Genomic DNA, 23,230 nt, shown 5'->3' on the forward strand with positions numbered 1-23,230 from the left:
AACACCCCTGGGGTAAGACTTTGCTCTTCAAGGAAACTGGGTGTAAAATCCGGGCTTCAGTTAGACCAGCCCTGGGCACTCCCTCCACTGCTGCATTTTTTTTTTCCCCCCTTCATAAAATCTTGACCTCTCTGCAAATTTTTAGTAACTGCCATGAGTCCAATAGGAAGGCAGAATCTCTGGTGGGGGTGGGGGGGTGGCTAGGGGTGAGCTGGTAACAGGGATTCCTGGGAGTTAGCTAGAGAATTGTCTCCATGATATTAACTCCAGAATCACCGTGGGAGGTAACGGCAGGAGGCGCTTAAAGAAGACCCCTCCCCCACCCCACCGAGGCACATTTAGTGCTAAAAGGAGATGGGGAGAAGGGAGTGACAGCGAAGGGTAGTTCCCAAGTAAGGTGGGGAGGTTGGGCTGAGATCTTTCTTGCACAGCCAAATCTGGGACGTTGTAAGAATACTGGATGTTGTGTCCATGAGCTAATGCAAGGAAGACAAGACAGCATTCGGAAAAAGTGGGGGGATGGAGAGGCTTCCAGGAGGAAGTCACCCAGATTGATCCCTGACTGGCTCTCAAAGGAAGTCTGTGTGCTGTTATGGATTTCTCTCGTCATTCATTTCCCCTCACTTATGCTATTATTATAACTGAGTGGGCAAATACCAAGACATGTACCCCGTTAAATACACATGTTAAGTCTCCATTAAAAGCTGCCTTTTTACTTGGAGGAATGACTTCTAAGCCAAGGTATTTACTCTTAAAGGGTCCCCGTAAGCTGCTGAATCAAAATACAACCAATATGTGCATTAAAGACGTCAAAAAAGCATTATTCAAGGCACTGGCGTTCCAAAGAGAAACAAGAGAAGTACATGTACGAATCACACAATTTAGCTCCATTGCAGAAAGCCGTGGCACTGCTACTTGGTGAAATGCAAAACTACATGGGATGAGTCAACCATGCAAAGCCAAAGCAACAGCAGAAAAAACAAAACAAAAGCAAGTAAAGGCTCTTACTGTGTGACAAGCTCGTCAAAGTTTTCATCGGGGCAGTATTTGCGAGGACGGCCTCGTTGAATATGGCGGCCACGTTTAAACTCTTCATCATCAACTGTCCAAAAGGACCCAAACTCATCCTCTACTCTGATAAAGCACTTATGCAGTGAGAGGTTGGTGCGAATGGCACCCTGGGATAGGAGCAGCAGCAAAGGAGATGGAGTGGCAACAAAAGGAGACGGGGTTGGGGGGGCAGAACAGACATCCAATACAGGGAACAGGAAAAAGAAAATAAAATGCAATAAGCATAAGCAAATGGTTTGTGAGGGTTAATATGCATTGCCACCTAAAAGCTACTAGCGTGGGATGCAACAAAGACCGGCAAGCAGGGCAGGGGACTGGTGGGTATACAAAACAGGAGGGATGAAATGCTTTTTTGCTTCCCTTAACTGAGACAACGTGAAACCGGTTCGTCGGTCTAACACCGTCTAGCAGCCAAAAGCCTCTACTTGACACTTGTTAGCACAATCCAAGCTAGGCTAAGAAGTTCAAACATGGTGGACGTACCCACTGATCTTTTGTGGCCTTCGTTTTTGGAATTCTACTTCATCCACTGTCCATACTGCCCCTTTAACGTTTTCTACTCGCACAAAACACTTGTGAAGACTAAGATTATGACGCACTGCATTCTGCAGCAAGTATAAAAGAGAGAACATTTACATTTTCTATAAGAAAAGACTCCAAAAACAGCAGTACATTCAGCCTCACAGTCCACATTTGTCAAACCATTCCCAAGAGCTGTAGCTAACCACCCCCGTGGATGACCTTCTTGAGGTTAAGGATGCCTTTTCCAAATGTAAAAATTAAAAAAAAACAACAACACAAAAGTATCAATTAGTTATACTCTGGCATTTTCATCTACTCTCTGGTAGGAGCTAACTAGAAGAAATGGTTAATAGAAGCCCCAAATAGGGTTCACAGTAAAAATCTGAAAATCGTGTTAATATGACTTCAAAATAAACATGCAGAGTGTAAAACTGTCCCCTTTAAGCCCACTTATCTCCCATAGAAAAGGGTATTTTTAAAAAATCATGCAAGATGATAATATTGTTAAACACATTTTGCTCTTATTCTTTTTTCAAAAGTTTTGGCTTTAACACCTTCTACAGGTTTTGTCAGGTTTATCTAAATGGATTTTACCATTGAAAGCATCACCTCCTGCAGCTTACCTTCCCGAATGTATAGAACCTTGGCCCTTACTATGGGCAATTACCTTAACTAACAAAAAATGCCAAAGAAACTCTTGAGTTGAACTCTTAATGGCAAAAAGAGGATAGTCCTGCAGCTCACGGTTCCTAAAGACATGTTTCTGTCCCTGGTCCCCATGTCTCTATGGTTAAAGGTCACTTCCAAGATCATTCTTAAATGGAGACGCTTGATACCCACAGCCCACCGAAGGTGGGTAAAGAAAAGCTTTTAACATCTCCTCTTTGCTTTGATTTTCAGGAAAATCCACAACCCATGCTGGGGCCCGGAACAAACAAGGCCTCGTCTCTTTAGCCTCCTTGGTTGAACTTAACTGATCTAGACTCCAAATTAGACATGAGCACATTACAAAAAGACCCATGCCATTGACTCAAGACTTTCTTCTTACAGGACATAAGCAGGTGACTGCTGGGGCATGAGGAGTGGATGCAGACATCCCATCTCCCATGCCGTGTAGCATATCCTCCACTCCACTCCATTCCAATGATGCTGCCATCGCTCAAACGTGCCGCACGGCACCCCCTTGGGCTGCCCGCAGGTATTTCCGTTCTCAAGATCCTGAGCCCTGTTTCCACTTTTACGTAATCACCACTGGTGACTCTGATGGAGGAGTCAGACGAGATAGTGCTGGTTTTTCTTTTTCGATATGGGATATTTAGAAGATAACGAGGCACGTTTTATGACATAGCCAAGTTATCAACCACTCGCAAGGAGAATCCACAGGACAAATTCTCAGAGTTTTTGAGCAATGTCAGCATAACTGGGGTAGGCTGCAAACGTCCAGGTGACCGTGAAAGGACACCCCTGATTCAAACAGGTTGGACGGGTTTGCATGAAAAGAAAAGAAAAAAATCTTTGAAAACATTTGCCGTGTTGTATTTATACTTGGTAGGACAAATTTCTTCACGTGTAAGGTGGTAGTCTGCTCTTTGAATAAGCATTTTCTATCTCATGCGGTACCGACACAGACTATATATATAGGGATGCAAACGGTCTCCTCTTACCTCCTAGGACAATACTAAAGAGGTTAAAACAAGTAAGTCCAAATTGTCTTTTAAAAAAATACAGACAAAGATCATGTATATGTATGGAAGACATAACGGGGAAAGATATCAACATTTCCCCTCCACCCTATCACTCTCTAATATTTGAGAATAAGCATCGTCGAAACATTTAGAACTACAGATCTACGGAAACCATGTCTGCCAGAAGGACTGCTATAGATCTGTCTGAAGAACAGAGCCATGTGAGTAAAGATAGAAAGTCAAACTGAAGTTTTATTTTCCAAGACTGTACATCTAAGCAAAAGCACCCAGAAAACAAGAGTTGCCCAAAAACGTGAGTAAGCCCTTTTCAGCCCTAACTTAAACTGGGCACTTCACCTTCTGTTTAGGATGACAATACCAATAAGGACACAGGAAGAAAATTATACGTATTTGAGTCATTTGGTACTTGATCTAGGATTGTTTATATTGATGGCACTTTTTCCTGCAGTTTGCAAAAATGAAAAAGTTAAAGCTGTAGATCTGAGCTTAAATATCATATTCACAGCCAGTAATTATTTTTAAATTTGATCACTTGCTATTTATAAAAGGCAATTTGAAGAAAATGTCTGCTTCATGCTTATACTTCCTACATTTTGAAAAGCATTCATAGCTAAAGATACTTTGCATTTTATCTCCTAAGGGAGGCTGAGGAAAAGCGGGTAAGGTTTTGAACATAGGTTCCCTTCAGCACCCATGTGTCTTAATGGAAATAAAAAAGGATACTTTGAGCCATAAAAGATATTCATGGCTGTGTGAGGTTGATAAATTAATTCTATGGTTATATTCATTTTCTTTTAAAATGCTAATTTTGTAAGAACATAAAAGAGACAATGTGTTTTCTGTTTTTGTTTTTCTCTTATCTAAAATTTAAAAAGTAGCAAAGAAAATTTCCATTGCATCATATAATAAATCCCTATCATATTTATAATAATGACATGTAAAAATACCCTAAGATATTTGCATTTTACATGTTGTGGAATTTGGGGATTTTAAGAATTCTAGGTAGTAAAAAGGCAAAAAAAAAAAACCAAAAAAACACACACACAAAAAACCAAAAAACCAGATTGAACCTGCCCTCTTCTATAGCAATAATATTTAAACCAAGAAATTAAAAGCAGTAAAATCCAAAAATTTGTGAGGGCTTCATTTAATACAATGGAAGAAATACTAAAGGAATCTATGAACCCATTGCTGAACTGGAAAAGAGGGAGGTCACGTAACCCTCAAGCCTTGTTAGGGCATCCCATGCGGAGCTGAGGGATTTGGTCCATTTTATAGCAAACGGCGTTACAGTGAAGTTGGATCATTTCCTTTTCCAGATTCTCTATGATTCTCTGGCGGATAGTGTGATATAAAAAAAAAACAAAAGCAACCCCCCTCAAAAAAAAAAAAAAAAAAAAACCAAAACTAAAACCAAAAACTTAATAATACATCGTGCTCTCCTGTGATAATTTCTATATACAGAGCTAGTCATGAGACCACACTGCTTTCTTTACTAATTATGGTAAGGAGCATTTTTTTTTTTCTTTTTTAAAATCCAACCAGTGAAGGTTATGTCAAGTTTGTCTGATCATTTCTCCTGGTTAAGAAAATGTTAGCTGTGCATCTCAGCAAATACTGGTGGTGGCTAATGACGGACCACCATGAGATTTGTGTAACTAAGAGGACAACCTCAGCATCGGGGTGACAGTGTCATCCGTTCCTTTTCCCTACATATTCCAACCAGACAGAAATGACTTTACTGGCTGGTCCAGCCAAAATCTGATGCCAGTGTAATGGCAGTCTTCTATCCCAGCCTTCTAACCCCAACAGTACTCTTTTCTCAATAAAATACTCCCGTAAACTTGACTCTTTGAGTGTATCGAAATAGTACACCTGTAACTTACAACACCTGCATTTTATCAACAACAAACTCTTTTATAAATGGCAAGACCTGAGCCTAAACAGGCCCGGGAGGAAGCTTACCTTCCACGTGGCAGCATTGCGTCGAAAGTAAGCAAACATTCGTGTGAACCAGTTATAGATTTCATTTAGTGTTAGCTGCTTTTCTGGAGATTCGAGAATGGCCTGTGAAGCAAAAGTAATAAAAAGAAGATAATTTATGACCAAATCAGCAGAATCGTCATTATACAGTTTCTTGAAAATATAAAATAACCATGATTCAGAGCTAAAGCCCAAGAAAGGTTTCACGAAATGATCTAAGATTAATGGTTGTATTTAACAGTTCAATAGCAAAATTCAAAACGGAATTATCTAATTGTTTTGAGTTTTTATTTCTGTTTCCGTACAGAAATATTAATTTATTAGTCATTCATAAAGCAGAATCAAAGAGAAATGCAAAACATTTCACTAGCTGATTAAAGCTCAGTAATTATTTAGAGCTCAGATTAATTCTAGGGATCAGAGATTACTGTAGCTTGTGATAATTGACTTGCCATCTTTAAACAGGCTCATTTTCACTGTTGTGTGAAATGAATTTCCTAATAATCACATCGTATTGTAATACTTAATCAAAAGCAATTATGTTATATATTGCAGTTTTAAAAAACCTTATAGCAAAGGTTTTAGCATGCTTGCATACTAAACGGTTCTAAATCTACTTCATCAATATACTATATCCATGTACATGTATACATTTGATGGAATTCCCCATACTGCGTTATTTACTCACCTGCCTAATTAAAGATGCATATGTAAATGGTGGTCTAACTTCTGCGTTCTTATAAAATTCTTGGTTCTGCGCAATATCTGCTAAAATAAGAATCATTGTCCTATTAATTATCACTTTTTAAAAAGAGGGTGGTCTACAAGAATTGCATATTACAGTTCTACATGAGGCAAACAGGAAGTAGCTACCTGAAGAAATGGGCACGTTGTATTTGTCCGAGTACCGCCGGCGGATGGGTCCCACCGTATGCATGCTGGTGGTGGTGATGACGGAGGGGCCTTGGGTGACAGGAGTGATGGGGGCGGTTGGGGTCGTCGGAGTATGAGGTAAGCTCTGTGGAGAAGCCTCAGATGCAGACTTGGAGAGTGTGACACTTGATACCAGATTCAGCTGTGAGGAAGAGAAGAGTTCTTAGAAGAGCTTCAGAAAAGCAGGGAGCAAGCAGGCATCTGAAATCCAGCAGGAGCACGGCAGGGGATGCCCGGCTAGCTTTACTTCTCTAAATAGATGCTTCTAATCACCTGAAACAGGAGGCGAGTTCCCACATAGAAACAGTTCGCATAGTTGGTTAGTTTAAAAATCTCTCTGGCCATGTTCTCCTGACCCGTTGGTGACACAGGTGTTTTCCAAAGACTGTGAAAAATGAGTGTATGCACAAAGGGGTGACCTAGCCCAGTGAAGTTTGACAAGTTCTGGGTCAAAACATTCCTTGAGTCATGACTTTGAACCCTCTTGAGCAGCCTACTGTGCTTGGCAAATCTCCCGGAGGGGGTGGAGTCCTCATAGCACCAGGGAACATCAACATTCTAGAAGCTACCAGTTGGGATACACTGGTCTAGACCTGAGCGCTCCAGCAGCACTTTCTGCAACGTGCTAGCACCAGTGCAGAGCTGTTTTTACTTTTTATCAAAATTAAACTTTTGTTTAAACAGCTACACGTAGCCAGTGGCTACCACTCTGGCCAGCACAGGGACAAGCTACTTAACTCCGCGAGGAAACTGCAGCGATTGGAAACGCCACAAGGATGTTTGGCCTATGGCTCCTATTTAAAAAGACTGCCACTGGGGCACCTGAGTGGCTCAGTTGGTTGATGGTCCAACTCTTGATTTCGGCTCAGGTCATGTTCTCACGATCACGGGATCGAGCCCCGCGTTGGGGTCTGTGCTCAGCTTGGAGTCCACTAGAGATTCTCTCTCCCTCTGTCCTCCACCCCCGCTCACTCTCTCTCAAATAAATAAATAAATCTTAAAAAAAAAAAAAGAAAAAGAAAAAAAGAGTGGCATTGATCCAGTAAGACATCATTTAGTTCTATCAGTTGGCAAAGACTAATCTTTGAAAGCTTTATGTGTAGTCTTCATTAAACTCTATCCAATAGAGGACTGGAATCTATTTTTAAAAATGACATATGAAACATCGGGAACTGTAAAAAATTTTTTTCTTTCAGTTTCAAATGCTCAGTAATACAATGGAATCTATAGCATCAAGTGAGGAAACACGCATTATTTATTTGAAGTCGTACAAAGGAAGATGAAGGAGTACTGTTTCCTTCCTTCGATAAGCCTTCACCTTGGAAGTGCTTGTCTTATTAGTAATAATTAAAAAAAAAAAAAGTGGGCTTGTCCCCCTTACCCCAAGTTTCTTCTTCCAGAAATACTAAGTCTGGCTATACTACAGAACCTGGCCATTTTCAACACATTATTTTTACACACAATTGCCATCTCAGATACTTCCAGGCGGCCCCAAATCCAAGAAACTTATGCCAAGGAGGCTTACTTGTAACATTTTCTCAAACCAGATTTCAAATCATTTAACATAGTTACATATTTCACTATTGCAGTAGCCTTACGGACAAGACGTTATTTGTGGGAGGTGTTAAAAATGAGATTCCTCCGGGATCATAAAGAACAGATTAAAAGGTCTGGTTTGTTGAGATGATACAACCCTACTCGTGCTCTGGTAATGAAAAAGGCCATGAGAATGCCTCTCATATGTGAAAACAAACAAGCAAACAAAATAAAATCCTGAAATCTGAAGAGCAGAGCGAGCAAGTATCGTTAGGTAAATATGCATGGAAAAAATGTAACTATGTTGCTGGAAAGGGAATGTCGGGGGAACAAGCCTGTAGTTGTGCTTCTCTTTATAATCTCCCCGCACCTACCAGTGAAATGCTGACTCAGCTAATGCCAGACCCTCCCCCCCCCCAGCCCCCACCCCCCACCCTGGAGAAGGGCAAGCTGTGCAGAGGACCCTGCTCTCACAGCCGCCGCCCCCACAAACCCCAGCAAACTGGGCCAATGCTGTGAGCCGCTTTCTTTTCTATTCGTGCTGGAAACCTGCCTTCATGATGCGTATTTGCGGACTAAGTGCTTTCAGTTGAGAGAGGCAGCCTTGGGATGGAGCAGAACTGAGAAGCCATGGGGGAGGGCTGGGGCCGACCTCCTGGGCGCTTTGGGCCTTCATCACTGACCAAGTGCAGGAACTGTCTGTACGATCATCAGCCCACGCGACGGGTCAAGGAAATTAGTTGCGGGAAGGCTACTGCTCATAAACACAACAGCTTTTCAAATTCGGGTGCTGCTAGGCCTAAGAATATCCAAACACTGGAAAGTCCTGGAGACCATTTGTATAAACCATGTTGCGAGCCACCTGCCACTGTGTGATTACACTTGGTTCTCCTACTGTCACTGATCAGTGAGGTGTCGCTGCTCACCGTGTACAGATGAGCCGACTGAGGCTCACGACCGAGGAAATAACTTGCCCCTATTCACAAACAGTCACACACACACACACACACACATACACACGCGCGCGGGCGCGTGATTCCAGGCTCTCTTGTATAAGCTTCTCATGCCCAGTTAACGGGAAAAATAAACACCGGCTAGTTTCATTCCTCTATATGCTCATTTTTGGAAAGGAAAGGAGTCTGTGGATAGCTTTAGTCCCTGCTTATAAATCATATTCAATAAATATTGCTGAAAAAATATAAGGCATCTGAAACTGAAATGACACAAACAAGGGCAGAACATTCATTTGCTGCCCCTTGTCAAGCTTCCCATCGAACACAGACCCTGGTCCAAGGGCAGTGTGTGTAATAACCATAAAGCAATTCTGAGGACTAACTCCACTTTTTGGCTTTTCTTTTCCGTTTAAGGACAGCACCTACACACCGTAACTTTCTTCAACACTTAATGAAAATTATAAATACAACGGCCTCAAGCAGTATGCCGGCTGCTTTCCCATTTTGTGAGGGAGGGCATCAAGTGTGCTGCTGGGCTCCAAAAAAATCAAAACTCGTGTAAACATTCAGCCACGTACAAATCCATCTTGTGGTGCTCGCACAGGAGAACGGACATGTCACGTGGTACTGTGTCATAAAATGTGAGAAGAATGGGACATCTGCAGCTTTTACCCAGGGTCCTAACACCTGGGCTGTCTGTACCGAAAAAGCAACAGTGAAAAATAAAATCCTTCCAGGTTAGCACGACCCGCAGAGAAATACACGGTAGAATTTTCTGGAGGCTTTTGAACACAGGTAGCAAGTGGAAATAAACACGAAGCCAGAAGAGAGCAGAGAAGGGGCTTACCAGGCTTGACAAATGACACCGTGATTCACACCCACTGCTGGGCTGTCTCTAATAAGCCACAGAGGAAGCAGCCAATCTCAGCTAATTACCAGATAAAAATGTATTGTAAGGGTTCTAATTAGGAGACGCGGATGGAGGTGATCTAATGATTAAATGCTGCATTCGAGTGACCCCACCATCAATGTGCAGTGGTGCAAGATGTCACTGGAATATTTTGTAGAAACAGTAATTTTACTTCGAGGAGGGGAGGCAGTAGTATTTGTAATGATGGCTGTGAGGTAAACTAATTAAAAGACGGTTCCTACAGGAAGAGGGTGGCTGAGAGCAGCTGTGGCCATTCCACAACCAAGTGCCAAGTCTCCACAGAGGAACGGCAGTCAAGTGGAAAATTTCTGCCTGACCTCTGGCCTTGCTATTAATTTGCAGGAAAACTAATGACACATATACATATTCCCACAAAATTGTTCTAATTGCTAATTTGCCAAAGGAGCCCAGATTCCAAATTAAACATGACTGTGGTCCGTGAGGGAAGGAAGAACAAAAAGCTGTAAACTCCAAACAGAGGGGGCTTCGCCTGGCGAAACCATTTGAAGGCTGAACCAACAAGTTAATGAAATGTCAACCTCGTCAACGGCTATAGAAGTTTGTTAACTTTTAAACTTTTGTTTGATCATCACATGCTTGTCTTGAGGAGAAATCATCTTCAGGGAGGAAGGTCACGAGGGAGAGAGAAGATGGGGAATGGGGAAGGATTCAGAACAGGCTCTGTGTTCAAACCACACCGGCCCTTTTAAATTGAGGTCTCTCTGAAAACAGAGGACTCTCTCCCTCTCCCTCCCCCCCCCCAAAAAAAAAGAGAGAAAGAAAAAAAAAATTACAGACTTAGAAGAGCAAATCTGGACTGGCGTGGGTTTTGCTGTCATCTTGAAATATTCATCTTAATTGTAAACTATTAAATCTTAATATAATCATCAATTAGAAATGAAAGCATATGCACTTCGTGTTTCTGATCATAGTTAAGGTTTTAAAAGATAATCCCCCCCCTCCCCCAGGGGCATGGAACAGGAAGGGATTGGACTGGGAGGGTTTCTTTTCCTATTTTTCTTATTGTGTCTATTTTCTATTTAAAAAGAAGTTGCTATGTTTGGAAAAGTTAGCAACTCCGATATTTTCTACATGGCGAGTTTCCGTCATGTGATGATTTCAGCAAAGATAATCGCTTTGAGGGTCTGGCCAGAAGTTAAACTCTTCTGTCACTTGAGATCCCGTGTAGGGTTTTTCTTTTTTAAATCTCCGTGAGCTCTTAACCACCGGCGTTCCCCCCTGCTCACTTCCAGAAGGACTGTCGTGGGAATCGTACCCGTCCCGACTACCGGGACTCTGTCAGCTGCCTGATACTCTGCTGAGCCCTTTTCTAAAAGATTAATCTCCAGTTTTTAAACAGTAACCTCCTCTCTTCTTTTAAAGATTATGAGTCACTCACATTTTTAAAAAATAAACAAAGCGCTGATGTAAACCCCGGACAGAAACAGACTTGTCGTAAGTATTCCCATAAGAACTCCTTTTTATTTTTGTTTGCGCTCTTGCCTCATATGAAAACAGATTCTGAGAACAAAAGACAAACCTGAAACCCAAACACCGGGGCACCTAGCTGCTTAGTAGGGACTTTGAGGCTCACAGAACTCGTTTTTCTGCTCCCGGTTGGACGGCCCTAAGCGGGCTCCAGGCCTGCATGAACGGCACACTGTTGCTAGACACGACTCACTGGCGTTCAGAGACGGCCGGCCTTCTTGAGGCCACGTCCATGGGGAAGGACGTCCATGGGGAGGCTGGGCAGGGGCAGGGGGAGGCTGTGGTTTGGTGCTCCTCGAGCCTGGCCCTGGGACTGCCCTGGGCCAGGAGCTGCCATAGGGCAGTGAATGAGAAAGTGGGGGGCCGGAGATGTGTGCAGGGGGGAGAGGAGGAGGGGGGCAGGGCTTCATGAGAAACAGCACAGAAAAACAGCTTGTGTGTGCTGTGCTAGAGAATCTTTTATGACTGCCCAATATTGTTTCTCTAGGCCTTAGAGCAAGGCTGCAAACAGCCCAAAGGATCAGCCATTGCTTTAAGAGTCAAAAGACCCCTTTTATGGGAGGGAGGGGGACACTTTGTTTTTATAGTAGCTAAAAACTATTTCAAAACAGTCCTAATTGCTATGGTTGGAGGAAAAGAGAATGCGTAAGAAGGAAAATGTAATACTGCATCTTGCTTCAAACATCCAAGTTCCTGTAAGCGTTTTATAACATTTTCATAAAGGAGGATATACTACCTACGCTATAATTACTTGCCCACCAAATCTGAAGGAATGTGGTTTTTCCAGGATCAGGAGAGGTTTCTGGTGTGTAGGAATACCCTGAAGCCAGGCCTGCACCTCTCCTGTCCTCTGGGATTATAACATACGATTTATGGGATTTTCCTGACATGATGAGGAAGTCTTCTTAAAAAACCCTTTACAACTTAATAAAGCCCTAACACAGACATGCTTCCTTTTGTTGTTGTTGTTTTGTCCTCTGAGTTACGCTTCCCCCCTCCAAGGAGACAGCTTGGCAAATTCTCCACAGAGCAAGCATGGAGACACGAACCCCAAAGCACTACGCTTTGGTGTTTACTTTGAGAATGTTACAGAGTCTGGAACAAAAGAATATCCGTCTGTCTCATTAGGAGAGTTTACTCTTGTCTGATTTTTTTGCTTCTCTTCCCATGGAAAAGAGAAGGATCTTTTAAACTCAGAGCAAATTTGGCCCTTCTCAACATATGCCAAGAAAGGCTTTTCCCTTGAGGCGCTTGGGTGGCTCAGTTGGTTAAGAGACTGCCTTAGGCTCAGGTCATGATTCCAGGGTTTTGGGATCGAATTCCACTTCAGGTTCCCTGCTCAGCAGGGAGTTGGCTTCTTCCTCTGACCCTCCCCCCTCTCATTCTCTCATTCTCTCTAATGAATAAAATGTTAAAAAGGGGGGGCCCCTGTGTGGCTCTGTCCTTAAGCATCTACCTTTGGCTCAGGTCATGATCCCAGGGTCCTGGGATGGAGCCCCGCATCGGGCACCTTGTTCCGGGGGAAGCCTGTTCTCCCTCTCCCACTCCCCCTGCTGGTGTTCCCCTTTTCTCGCTGTCTCTCTCTCTCTCTCTCTGTCAAATAAATTAAAAAAAAAAAAAAAAAAAAAAAAAGGCTTTTCTCATTGTCCATACCCAAGAGCCAGAATATACAGCTGCTCTGGGAAACTTTGACACATCCTTTTCCATCCAGGGCCCAGGGTTCAGAAAATCAGAAGCTTACAAGTGAAATAAATTAAAAAACAGAAAGCCTATCTTATCTGATGCTGGCTGGTCCTTTGCCTCCTCCTTGTGACATGGCTTCCTCAGAGATACATGGATGCAAGTGCATCCTCTGAACCCAAAGAAAGATTCACAGATCTGACTCCTTTCCCTTTCCAAGGGGAAAGGGAAAGAAGTCAGATCTTTCCCATTCCTCTGGCACACCACGTCTCCCGGAATGCCCGCCGCACATCGGCGGTTCCACGGACGCACGGCACGATCCACGCCGTGAGTGTGTGTCCTCGAGACTCCAGCACCTCGGGGGCGGGGCTCTCTTGTTTTACTGCTCTGTGTTTTTAACAGCACCCTTCAAAAACTCGTGATGATAAAACACCTTGACATGAAACACAGGGATTCCCTTTCCAGAAATACTGTGCCGTGTTGCGTCCTGGGTGTAATTCCAAAAGGAAAGGTTTTCTTTGGTGTGAAGACTTTTATGGAAAGTGGGGAGAGGTGCTGTTGAAGGTGTCTGGAGGACAGGAAGGCTCACCGATGCACGTCCTCATGCAGGTTGAGCTTAGAGCTACATCTAGAAACTCAGGACTGTCCTGATGTGAGCGTATCCCCCAAAGACCCACATGGGAAGACGAGTTCCACAACAGGGTCCAGGGAATGCATCTATGAGCTGATGTAAGGACAGTCCAAGAAGGTTTTGGCAGTTTCTCTGATGCAATCAAAGAGGGACTGGTTAGATGACTGGATACAACAAATGACACTTACCACCCAAATGGCATTTAGTGAAAAGCAACGTTTACAGCAAAGCATTCTATCACTTAGTGACTAAGAATTTTAAAATAAACATAAAGTTCCTTTTAAACAGAAATGGAAAAAAGAAAAAAAACATCATCAACTTACTGGCAAGGCTGTAACATGAAAGTCCCCATCTATGGTTAGATTTGAATTCTGGTGACTGCTTATTTCAAATCAAAGATTCTAAAAGGACATACTGTGCATTCCATTATTTAAGGTGGAATAAATTAATTCCAGGCAAAAAAGGAATCGTTGGCACCTTAGAAATGATCATCAGATAGCTCTGTATCCCTAAAGTTGAAAGACTCATGGGTCTGCTCAATGTGTGTGCTGTTTTATTTTCCCCCTTTTTGGGGAAGGAAAGTAAAAATTTATGCAAGACACTACACGTCTACCTTTTATAATTAATTTCCCAATGCCTCACCTACACGTATTTTAATAATTCCTGATTTATAAGATGGTATCTATAATAAAATTTTCTATTTTCCAATAAATGAAAAGAAGGCAGGTTCACTCTGGCAACAGAGTGTCACGCAATATCTGCTTGTCAGGCACCAATTTTTACTTCTTACATGTAAGTTAAAGGATAAGGAATTTATAATGCTGCCTGTGAAGGGAACCACTTTTCATACACAAATGTGATCTTTTTTTTCCCAAAGGGTAATACAACAGTACATTTACATAAACTAATCCAAACAATCTATGTATTTGACAATGGCAAACCTCACACAGACGGCCTATTGTTGGTTTACATCTTGGAGTCCTTTATATTGGCTTGTAGCGCTGCTCTAACTGTCAAAGGTTTGACTTGGACACTAAATAAATGGTTATAGAAGTGCTGTGCAGCGATATTGGACTTCTTTGCAAAAGAAAACCTGCTGTGTATGAATTCAAAAGCTATTAATTTTTCAGTCAAAAATATTCGTGCCTATTTCTTTTAATAAAGAAATACTGTGCTGAGCTACTAAGAGATAATGTTGACTAGTGGTAGAGAATTTTCAATAGAACAGTTAAAAATAAATTTAGTAGGAGGTCCCCTTCAAAGTTATAATTTTCTAGAATGTAAAACATTTTTTTTTTAAATACTAATCAAGACAAACCTTCCTTCCCTGTGCATTTCCCCTGGGACTGCTTTTCCCTGTTTACTGGTCCCTTCCCACTGGTCCTCATGGAGATTCCCAACAGTCCTTTCCTTTCCTGGCCTATGCAGGCTTACCTGCACGGCGCTCTCCACCAACACCCGGCCCCAGCACTCACTGAGTGCCCCTTGGGGTTTCACAACTCTTTCCCCACTTTTATCTCTCCTCCTTCTATCCAAGGAGCCCCATCATACAACCTGAGTCCATCCTAATGTCTGGAGTCTAAACATTGTTCTGTCACTGCTTTTAATCCATGGAGGAAGGAGGAGATAATCTCACTCTCCCCGTTATTACAGGTTTAAAGACTCAAACCTTCATCCTGGGGTCGGGGAGATCTCCAACAAAAGCAACATGAAGAGAGTTCAGAAGGCAATCGATGCCCTTCGCAACCGGCTGTGCCCACTGAAGAACTCCATCAAGTCATTTCCGGATCTTACCAACTTGCCTTAACTGGGCTCCCATTTGTCCCAAGGACCCTCCTTAAAAGGAGGGGCTGATGAGGGCAGCACAGACAGCAGAGCTGACTACCGAACCCACAACACGGAATGGCCTTGGTTTCTGTTTCCCCTTCTTTTTGGTAGCCTACACATTCAGTCCTGGAGCCACTTGCTGCAAAACACATGGAAACCAGGGGCTCTTTCCTAGTAGAAATGGATGCACAAAGTGTTTAATGATTTTATGTCCTATATCTCAGTAATGTGTTCTGTTTCAGACATTAATTTTGTCTGCCAACTGCATCTTGGCAGGCTACCATATTTGCTGGGTTAATAGTCTGACTCCGTTTTATTTCTATCACCATAAATCATACATATATGGGTGTATGTTTGCTTTATTTATAGAAAAAAATCAGTCAAAACAGATAAACCAATACTTTGCCATTACGCCGCATCATTGCGTATTGATTAAAATTGCTGGTACTAACTATAGATCGTCAACGCTCAATTAATTTTCACACAGTGACTCCAAGCAAAATCAAATAAAGGCAGTGTACCTTTAAATTTTACAAATCTTAAAAATCAAGAAGCACAGCACTCTCTCCACATTGAATAATCAGGGGAAGCTACTAAGAGATTTTTAGAAATATAAGTATATGAGAAATACAACTGTTAAAGCGATCAATTTATAGCAAGGAATGAGGCCCAAGACAGGATTTGGGGTTTAGAAACCATCCTTCTGCTTCGATATTAACGGTCTGTGCTTGGATGGCACTCTTCAAGGTTAAGGAAAAGGGAACAAGGCAAGAAGCAGGCGATTCCTAAAAGTTCAATGTAATTGCAGCGTACCATGTTTGGTCTCCTAACTGCAAAAGAGTACTATTCACTTTTAATTCTCTAGCAACCATTGGATGCCCTCCATAATTTTAGCCTCCAGTTATTCCGAGAGTGTGTTTTGTTTCTTTCCTCTGTTACACTTACACTGGACTAGCCCTCACTCCCTTTCTCATACCTGCTGTGCCTCAGCTAACCCAGGCTGAAATGCCGGTCTTCGTTCTGCCGGTCTTCGTTCTGCATTCCCATGGTGTAGAAAGGCTTCCACGCCCTCCCAGTGACCAGTCGTCCTATACTGTCCTACCCTGCTAGAGCACCAGTCATCTGTTCCGAAGAGCTAGTTGCTGGGCCCCATGGCCAAGGATCTGAATCATCCTCGATATTCTTAAACACCCCGCGCTCTGCCCTCTTCCTCCAAGGTACCCAGAAACAGTCAACTGAACTTAAGTCCTTCAATTTGAACAGCTGCCAGAGTACACTGTCAGGCCTCCGTTGCTTGGGGTGGGAAACAGCGAAGGGATACTGTGGGGTTTCTGCCCTTGGCGGAGAGCTCGGTACTTACGGGTTGAGGGGCGGCTTTGGGTTCCGTAGACTTCACGTGCAGATGGGTCATCATGGCTTGCAGACGCTCCTTGTCTTTTGCAAGCTGGTGGGAAGGAAATGCTCTGTTATTTCTTTGAATACAGATGCATTACTATTTTAACATCCGAAAGGATACATATTCCAAATTAAACTATAGCACCACGGCACATGACAAAATCTTTCTCATTGCTTCATCGTTTTGAAATGTACACAACCATTGCCAAACTCGAGGCAACTGGAGGTGTCGGTGTGAGATTTCTCAACACAAGACGCATGAGCTTTTAACTGGGAAGTTCTAGGCCTGCTGGCACCAAGGAGTCCCATAGAACACAGACAGCTAAAAGACAGAAACGTGAATCATGCCTATTAACTAATCTTATTCACGAACGAGCCAAAGGAAAACGAGTGAGGTGGCTGACCCTCGTAAAATTCATCTTTTGTGGTTGGGGAAAAGCTCTTAGATGCACGGATGCATTTGTGCAGAATTAACTTCATCCTTCTTAACAGGTAGGCGTAGCTAAGCACAGTGCGGCTGAACAATACTGGCAGGGCAGGCACAAGGACAAGGGCTGACCAGGTCTCATGTCTGAGCGAATGTAGAATTAAGCCTCATCATTCATGTATTCAGCATGTGAGTGCCTGTTATGTGTCAGTCTCATCTTAACAAAAATTGGAAGTCATCTCATTGCACAAAAAATTACCTTCTGGAGAAACACAAGTTTCTAACCCGATGTACGTCATTGCACTCGAAATACTACTAGATGCTCCTTCTTTTTTGCTTGCCCTGAACTGTTTATCGTGATGATATCTTCGATAATTCAAGGGCAGCTCGGCACAGGGGATGCAGAATAATTGATTATAGGTGGTTTCGCTATAAGCATCTTTGCCACACAACTAATTGGCCGTAGGACAATTTCACCATAAAAGATAGGATCATGACAAATGAGAGCGGGATGTTCCCGAAAAAAGACAAAATGAAACAGAAAAAATGAATGACAAAATGAAACGGCTTCTCCATATAAAACATTTGAATCCATTCCAAAGTATACGGTGCATACGGATGGCAATACAGCACAAGTAACGGGTTTTATTTTGTGGATTGTATCGAAGCACTTCACTTATCTTCCAATTATTCACAGAATCATACATTTTCTGATTGTTCTCATTCATTCCCATTCAGCCCCGCACTTTTTCCTTTACCGATACAATTCCTTCTGTCATTACGGAGAGATACCCGTTTCCAAATACCAGAATACATGTTTGTAACTGAGCTCTGTATGGCGCCGTAAAGGCCTTCTACACGATTGCTTGTTCTTGACATATGGTCTCACGCCCAGGGAGAGACATTCCAAAGTTCTACAGGACATGTGGATTGGAAAATCTGGGCCACCATGTACACCATTATGAGGGCTACGATTTATATAATACAAACATGGAAGTACTTTGTCAATGAAGAAATGAAACCAAATTGTCAAACCAAAATGTCAACCAGTTATTATTTATTTTTAATTTCTTAGGGCAAAATTGCCTAAGGACAATTAGTTCTGTGGTGTAAATGACTGCGGCAGAGAGGTCTAGAGCAAAGACGCTTACAGCGAAAATACCAGACATGATAATAATTACCTCTGTAAGGTAAGTGGGAAGTAGATCTCTAAAAAATAAAGGTATAGTTAGAAGAAGAGCTGTGCAATTTGGGAAAATATGGAAGAGATTAATGAATGAGTGAGTGTCAGAGAGAGCAAGCGAGAAAAGCGAGAGACAGAGTCTTAGAGTAGCACTTTTTTTTTTTTTAGAGTAGCGCTTTTATAGACCATTTGTCCAAAATAATGCCTTTGAACTCAGGAAGGACTCATTTCTTCTATGTCATATAATCAACCTTAACTCTTTGATATATCAAGTTTTGGGGGCACTTGGCTGACTCAGTTCATAGAGCGTGTGAAGAGTTCAGGGTTTGTGAATTCGAGCCCCATGTGGGGTGTACAGATTGCTTAAACAGAATCTTCTTCTTAAAAAAAAAAAAGATTTTATTTATTTCTTTGTTTATTTATTTATTTTAGAGAGGGAGAGTGCGTAAACAGGGGGAGGGGCAGAGAGGAAGGGAGGAGAGAATCTCAAGCAGACTCCACACTCACTGACTCAAGGCTCCATCCCATGACCCTGAGATCATGACCTGAGCCAAAATCGAGGTTAGAGGCTCAACTGACTGAGCCATCCAGGTGCCCCAAAAATAAAATCTTTAAAAAAAAAATTAAAAAAAGAAAAAAGAAATATGAATTTTTCCTAGGCTGAATTATTCCAAAGTAAAAGTCAAACAGGACATTTTAAAATAAAGGTGTTTTCTAAGGGAAAAGGGGTGTTTCAGCATTTGGGGAAAGGCAGAGGAAAGGGAAAAGGTACGAAAGCAAGGGAGAAAAAGGCTTTTGGCTTATCCTGGCTGGATGACTCAGTCTCAAGCCGTATCACATTTGATTTTTTTTTTTCCTTTTTATTCCCTTGTGGTGCAGGGAGGAATAAATTAAGAAGAAGAAAAAAAGCCTTACAGTGTTAGCATTTATCTTTCAACAAACAGGAAATGAAAATGATACCATATTAGGAGCCACTTTACGTTATTCATCTTCTGTGCTTTAGTAAGTTATTGAACGGCCAAACTCAAAGACGCTCTGAACACATAATGCCAAAGGAATTTAGTTTTCCAAAGTGGCTCAGTGAAAACAATTAAAATGTTCACAGTGGCATTCTTCTATGGCTATTTGTATTTCTGTAGTTACTCGGTTTGGGGTTTTGGGTTTTTTTTTTTTTTTTTTTTTACTGTGTTTTAAGTTTTTAGATGTTAGAACCAAAATATTCTTAGAATTCTAAAAAATGCTTTGTCTTGAAAGTTATCATGAGGCAGAAGGAACGAAGGCATATCTATTATTCTTTTTAAAAAACAAGTAGTTTGCTGTACTGAATATTACAGATTAAAGGGTGAGAGGTGATATTTACTTAAGAGTCTGATGAATATTAATTGTGACTTAATTTGGGGGTAAACACTGTTGATGTAGCAATTAACCAAGACCAAGGAGAAGGAAATCCAAATTCCCAGCATCAGAAGGAATCATCACCCCTATGTTCCATCCAGATGTCTACGATGCTGACATTTTACTGGTCAAACGTAATAGCACAATGTCACAAACACATACATAGAGTTTGTACACAAAGACACATCCATAAACTCTGGAGGTCACTGCCATGGAGACATTTTCTCACTTCTCCATGAGACTATTAATGTAAAATTCACTGTCCACTTTGAGAATGACCCAGGTTCCTTATTTTACCTCACACTTAATTCTACCAGCCTAGCTCTGTTATAAAAGATGGGCAAGGTTACAGAAAAAAAGGCAAAATTCCAAGTTTCTGTTTTTGTTTGATCAGTGCTAACTAGCGTGTAATATATTCTTGGATGGGTTCTGGATTTTTAACATCAGTTACAGCTCTAACTCTAACACAAACCCTTTTAACAATTAAAAAAAAAAAAACACCTCACCTGTCAAATTCACTTTTTCTTGTTTTAGGCAAAAAGGCTAATCTTTTATACATACTGAAGCCACATGCCCTCTCTACTGGGGCTGTCTTGCATTTTTAATATTCAGTGGCCCTTCAAAAAGCTTTTGGACTCATTATTACTTTTTCTGCCATCATTCCATGAGTTAAGCATCCTTATCCCTTTTCATGGCATCCTTTCATTATTTTAATAGGACAATACAAACATTTAGTATTAGCAGGTATATATTCCAGCATTCCGTCCTAAACCGAATTGCATGCAAAGCAAAGCAAAGGATGAGAAATGTACTCCAAAGGTCAACTAAAAATTTGCGTTGTCAAATTAAAACAATTTTTTATGTTGTGCTATCAGAAATTACTAAAAGCTTTCCTGGTGGATACGGGAGGGGTATCTGGTATGAAAGGAATGCCGACGGGCCCCACACTGAGGGGACCTGCTCATACAATATTTGTTTATTAGCAGGTTGTTCTCCAACTCTGGAGGGAGACAGCAGAGTGAAAACGGATGAAGGTCGGAGGCCCTGAAATCACACTATGCTACATTCAAATTCTGGCTCTGCAACTCTGAGCACATTATGTAACCTTTTCAAGTATTTAGTTTCTTCTTCTAAATATGGAATAATAATCTCTGAACGCTGAAGAGTTGTTTTGAGGATTAGATAAGTTCTTCACATAACAAGCTTAGCATAGAGCCTGGTGCTTCACAGATGCTCAGAAATGTCTAACTTTCTTTAAAGGAAAGTTACATCAGTCTAGTCTACTTGGACTTCAGCTGGTTGCGTATGTGCTTGGAACCCGGGTCCCTGGGACAGGACTTCAGTGGAGTGTGCAGTGGGCCTCGCTGGGGAGAGAATTTTGAGGTTTTTTGAAGAATGGAACAAAAATCGTAGGAGAGATGAAGCCCATTGCTTATGGATTGATTTCCTTGGTTCTCGTGGTCTCTTTTCCCTCATCCTAGGCAAATGGTTTTTCTCCCCTTGGCTGATATAGGTCATCCCCTCTTCTATTAACCATGGCCTCAAATTAGGTTTTAGCCCGTCTGGGGTGTGAAAGGCGGGAACGCGTGTATCTGGTGTATTGCTCCGGACACACTGATAACCGCCAACGGCAAGGAGCTCCATTCAATATTTTCAAAGATAAAAACTGAGGAGATTAAACTCATTCTTTTAGCAGAGAAAAGGGAACACGGTTTTAGGTTCATTTAACATAATCACTTTATATGTTGTGTGGAGGACTAATCATTTTAAGCCCAATTTGGCGGTTCTCACTTGTGAGAAACAGAATCTGAAATAAATGAAGGATTCTGGATGCGCAAAAATGTTTGAAATCCTGAGGACGGATGAGAAGAACGGACCAAGTGACTCATTTGATTGCACAGAGGCAAAGACTGTTGTGGCTACTTCAAATCCTCTCTTTCTACTCTTGTGTTTCACAGTCGGGGAAACTGAGGCTGCAAGGGTGAACTCACCTAAGATCGCGGAGCTGGGAAGGGGCAGAAGTAAGACTAGAATTCTAGTTGCGGGACGCCTGGTCAGACTTTCCCCCTCTGGTGTGACTGTAAGAGGCACCTGGGACGCGAACTGAAAACACATGTTTGCCACTCTTCCCACCGCCCCCTACGCTGAACCACCGAGGCACAGCCTCCATGGCAGGGGGGACATACAGAGCTTCAGCAGGTCCCCCATGGAGGGGCAGGCAAGCTGGGAGTATTCCCAGACAATGACAGTCCCCAATTTAATTGACTGGGGTATCACCTAAGCTCACTAATAAGCCCAACGTGCCAAGTGAGGGGATGTGGGAGTAAACATTTTAATAAGGATCCCACGTGTCTAGGTTTAATGCGTTGGTTTTGGGAATCAAGACTCTGCCATGACTGAGTAAGTCTTCACAGCAGCTGTCTCGTTTTATATACGGTCTGAGGACCCAAACGCAACTGATCGAGGTAGATGCAGACCCGTTTCACGGGTCTCTAAAGTACATATGATCCAAAGAAAAACAAGAAAAAAAACAAACTGCGATTTGGAAGGAGGGGTGATGAAATTCTTCTACCTAACTGAGTATTTACCAAAGGGTTCTTTTTGACCCACTTATCAAACTCTGGTCATTCACAAGCCTTCCAAGCTCAGTGCCAGTGGAAACTTCTAAATGATTTCTTTAACACAACTGTGGCTCTCAGGTGGTAGGCAACCTATGGCTCATTTCACCCCAATGGAAGAATTTCGCTACTTTTATTGTATTCTGTCACCGTCTTAACATTCCTTACGTGTTATTATTAAAGACTCTCTTGACATTTAAAGCAGACGCACACTAATACTCAGTCATAGTCTAGGAATTCTAATGCTCCCAGAGTTAAGCAGGATTTTAAATTATGAAAAATAAGTGTCTTGGTTTTCAAAGAGGGACGTGGAAGTGAGAAACCCAGAGACCCCCTCTTCTTTTTCTTGGCTCTAGTCACAAAGCAGTGACACTAGGCAGCGATGATGCCATCAGGCCGTCTTCCCCACGTGCTCTGAGCTGACTCAGGGAGAGTCGGGAGGCTCCGGGGGCGGACCACTGCTGGGAAGAACTGTCCCGAGTGTCGCCTTTGGCTGGGGTTAGGCCCAAAGTGGGACATGTTACAGAGAATCTATTTGCAGAAGTCCAGGAAGCTGGTGTGATTACCAACAGCAGCGCTAATGGCAGAGTAATCACACGTGAAGTTCCCACAGTAATTGATCTGTGTTAGGCTTAATGTCTCTCTCTGCTATTGAAACTTGTGCACTTTTCGCCCTGCTGATGTTTTCTTGGAGCTTACAGTTCCTGCTGTGGGTGATTTAGAAAACTTCCAAGGGATTCCTGTGTCACCGAGTTCCAGCCCCGCCTGGCTGCTGTGGGTTGCTGAGGAGGGAGCTCTAAGAGGCAGAGAAAGCCTTGGCTTCCCCAGTCTGGCTGTAACCAGTGGTGCGCAACGCCTGCGTGTCAGACGCAGACCCTCAGCGAACCAGGACGACCCTGCGTGAAAACTGCAAGGCAGCAGCGTCACCAAAGGAGGCACATGCTACACGGG

The 23,230-nt window shown here is 42.4% G+C and overlaps 1 protein-coding gene across 15 annotated transcripts in view; it reads right to left on the reverse strand.

The window, feature by feature from the left end:
* The window catches only part of FOXP1 (forkhead box P1), a 576,422-nt gene that overhangs the window by 11,439 nt on the left and 541,753 nt on the right, over positions 1–23,230 (reverse strand). For 13 of the 15 annotated variants that reach the window (XM_032867389.1, XM_032867390.1, XM_032867391.1 and 10 more), the window contains 5 exons: positions 16,622–16,705; positions 6,156–6,357; positions 5,971–6,050; positions 5,265–5,366; positions 1,555–1,676 (listed from right to left, as the gene is read on the reverse strand). In XM_032867389.1, coding sequence (XP_032723280.1) covers positions 1,555–1,676; positions 5,265–5,366; positions 5,971–6,050; positions 6,156–6,357; positions 16,622–16,705 — 590 coding nt within the window. The remainder of the gene's footprint in view (positions 1–1,554; positions 1,677–5,264; positions 5,367–5,970; positions 6,051–6,155; positions 6,358–16,621; positions 16,706–23,230) is intronic. The other 2 variants (XM_032867386.1, XM_032867388.1) reach the window with 1 other exon arrangement.

This window comes from Lontra canadensis, unplaced genomic scaffold (genome assembly GCF_010015895.1).
Source record: "Lontra canadensis isolate GAN:19392208 unplaced genomic scaffold, GSC_riverotter_1.0 scaffold34, whole genome shotgun sequence".
Taxonomy (NCBI): Eukaryota; Metazoa; Chordata; class Mammalia; order Carnivora; family Mustelidae; genus Lontra; species Lontra canadensis.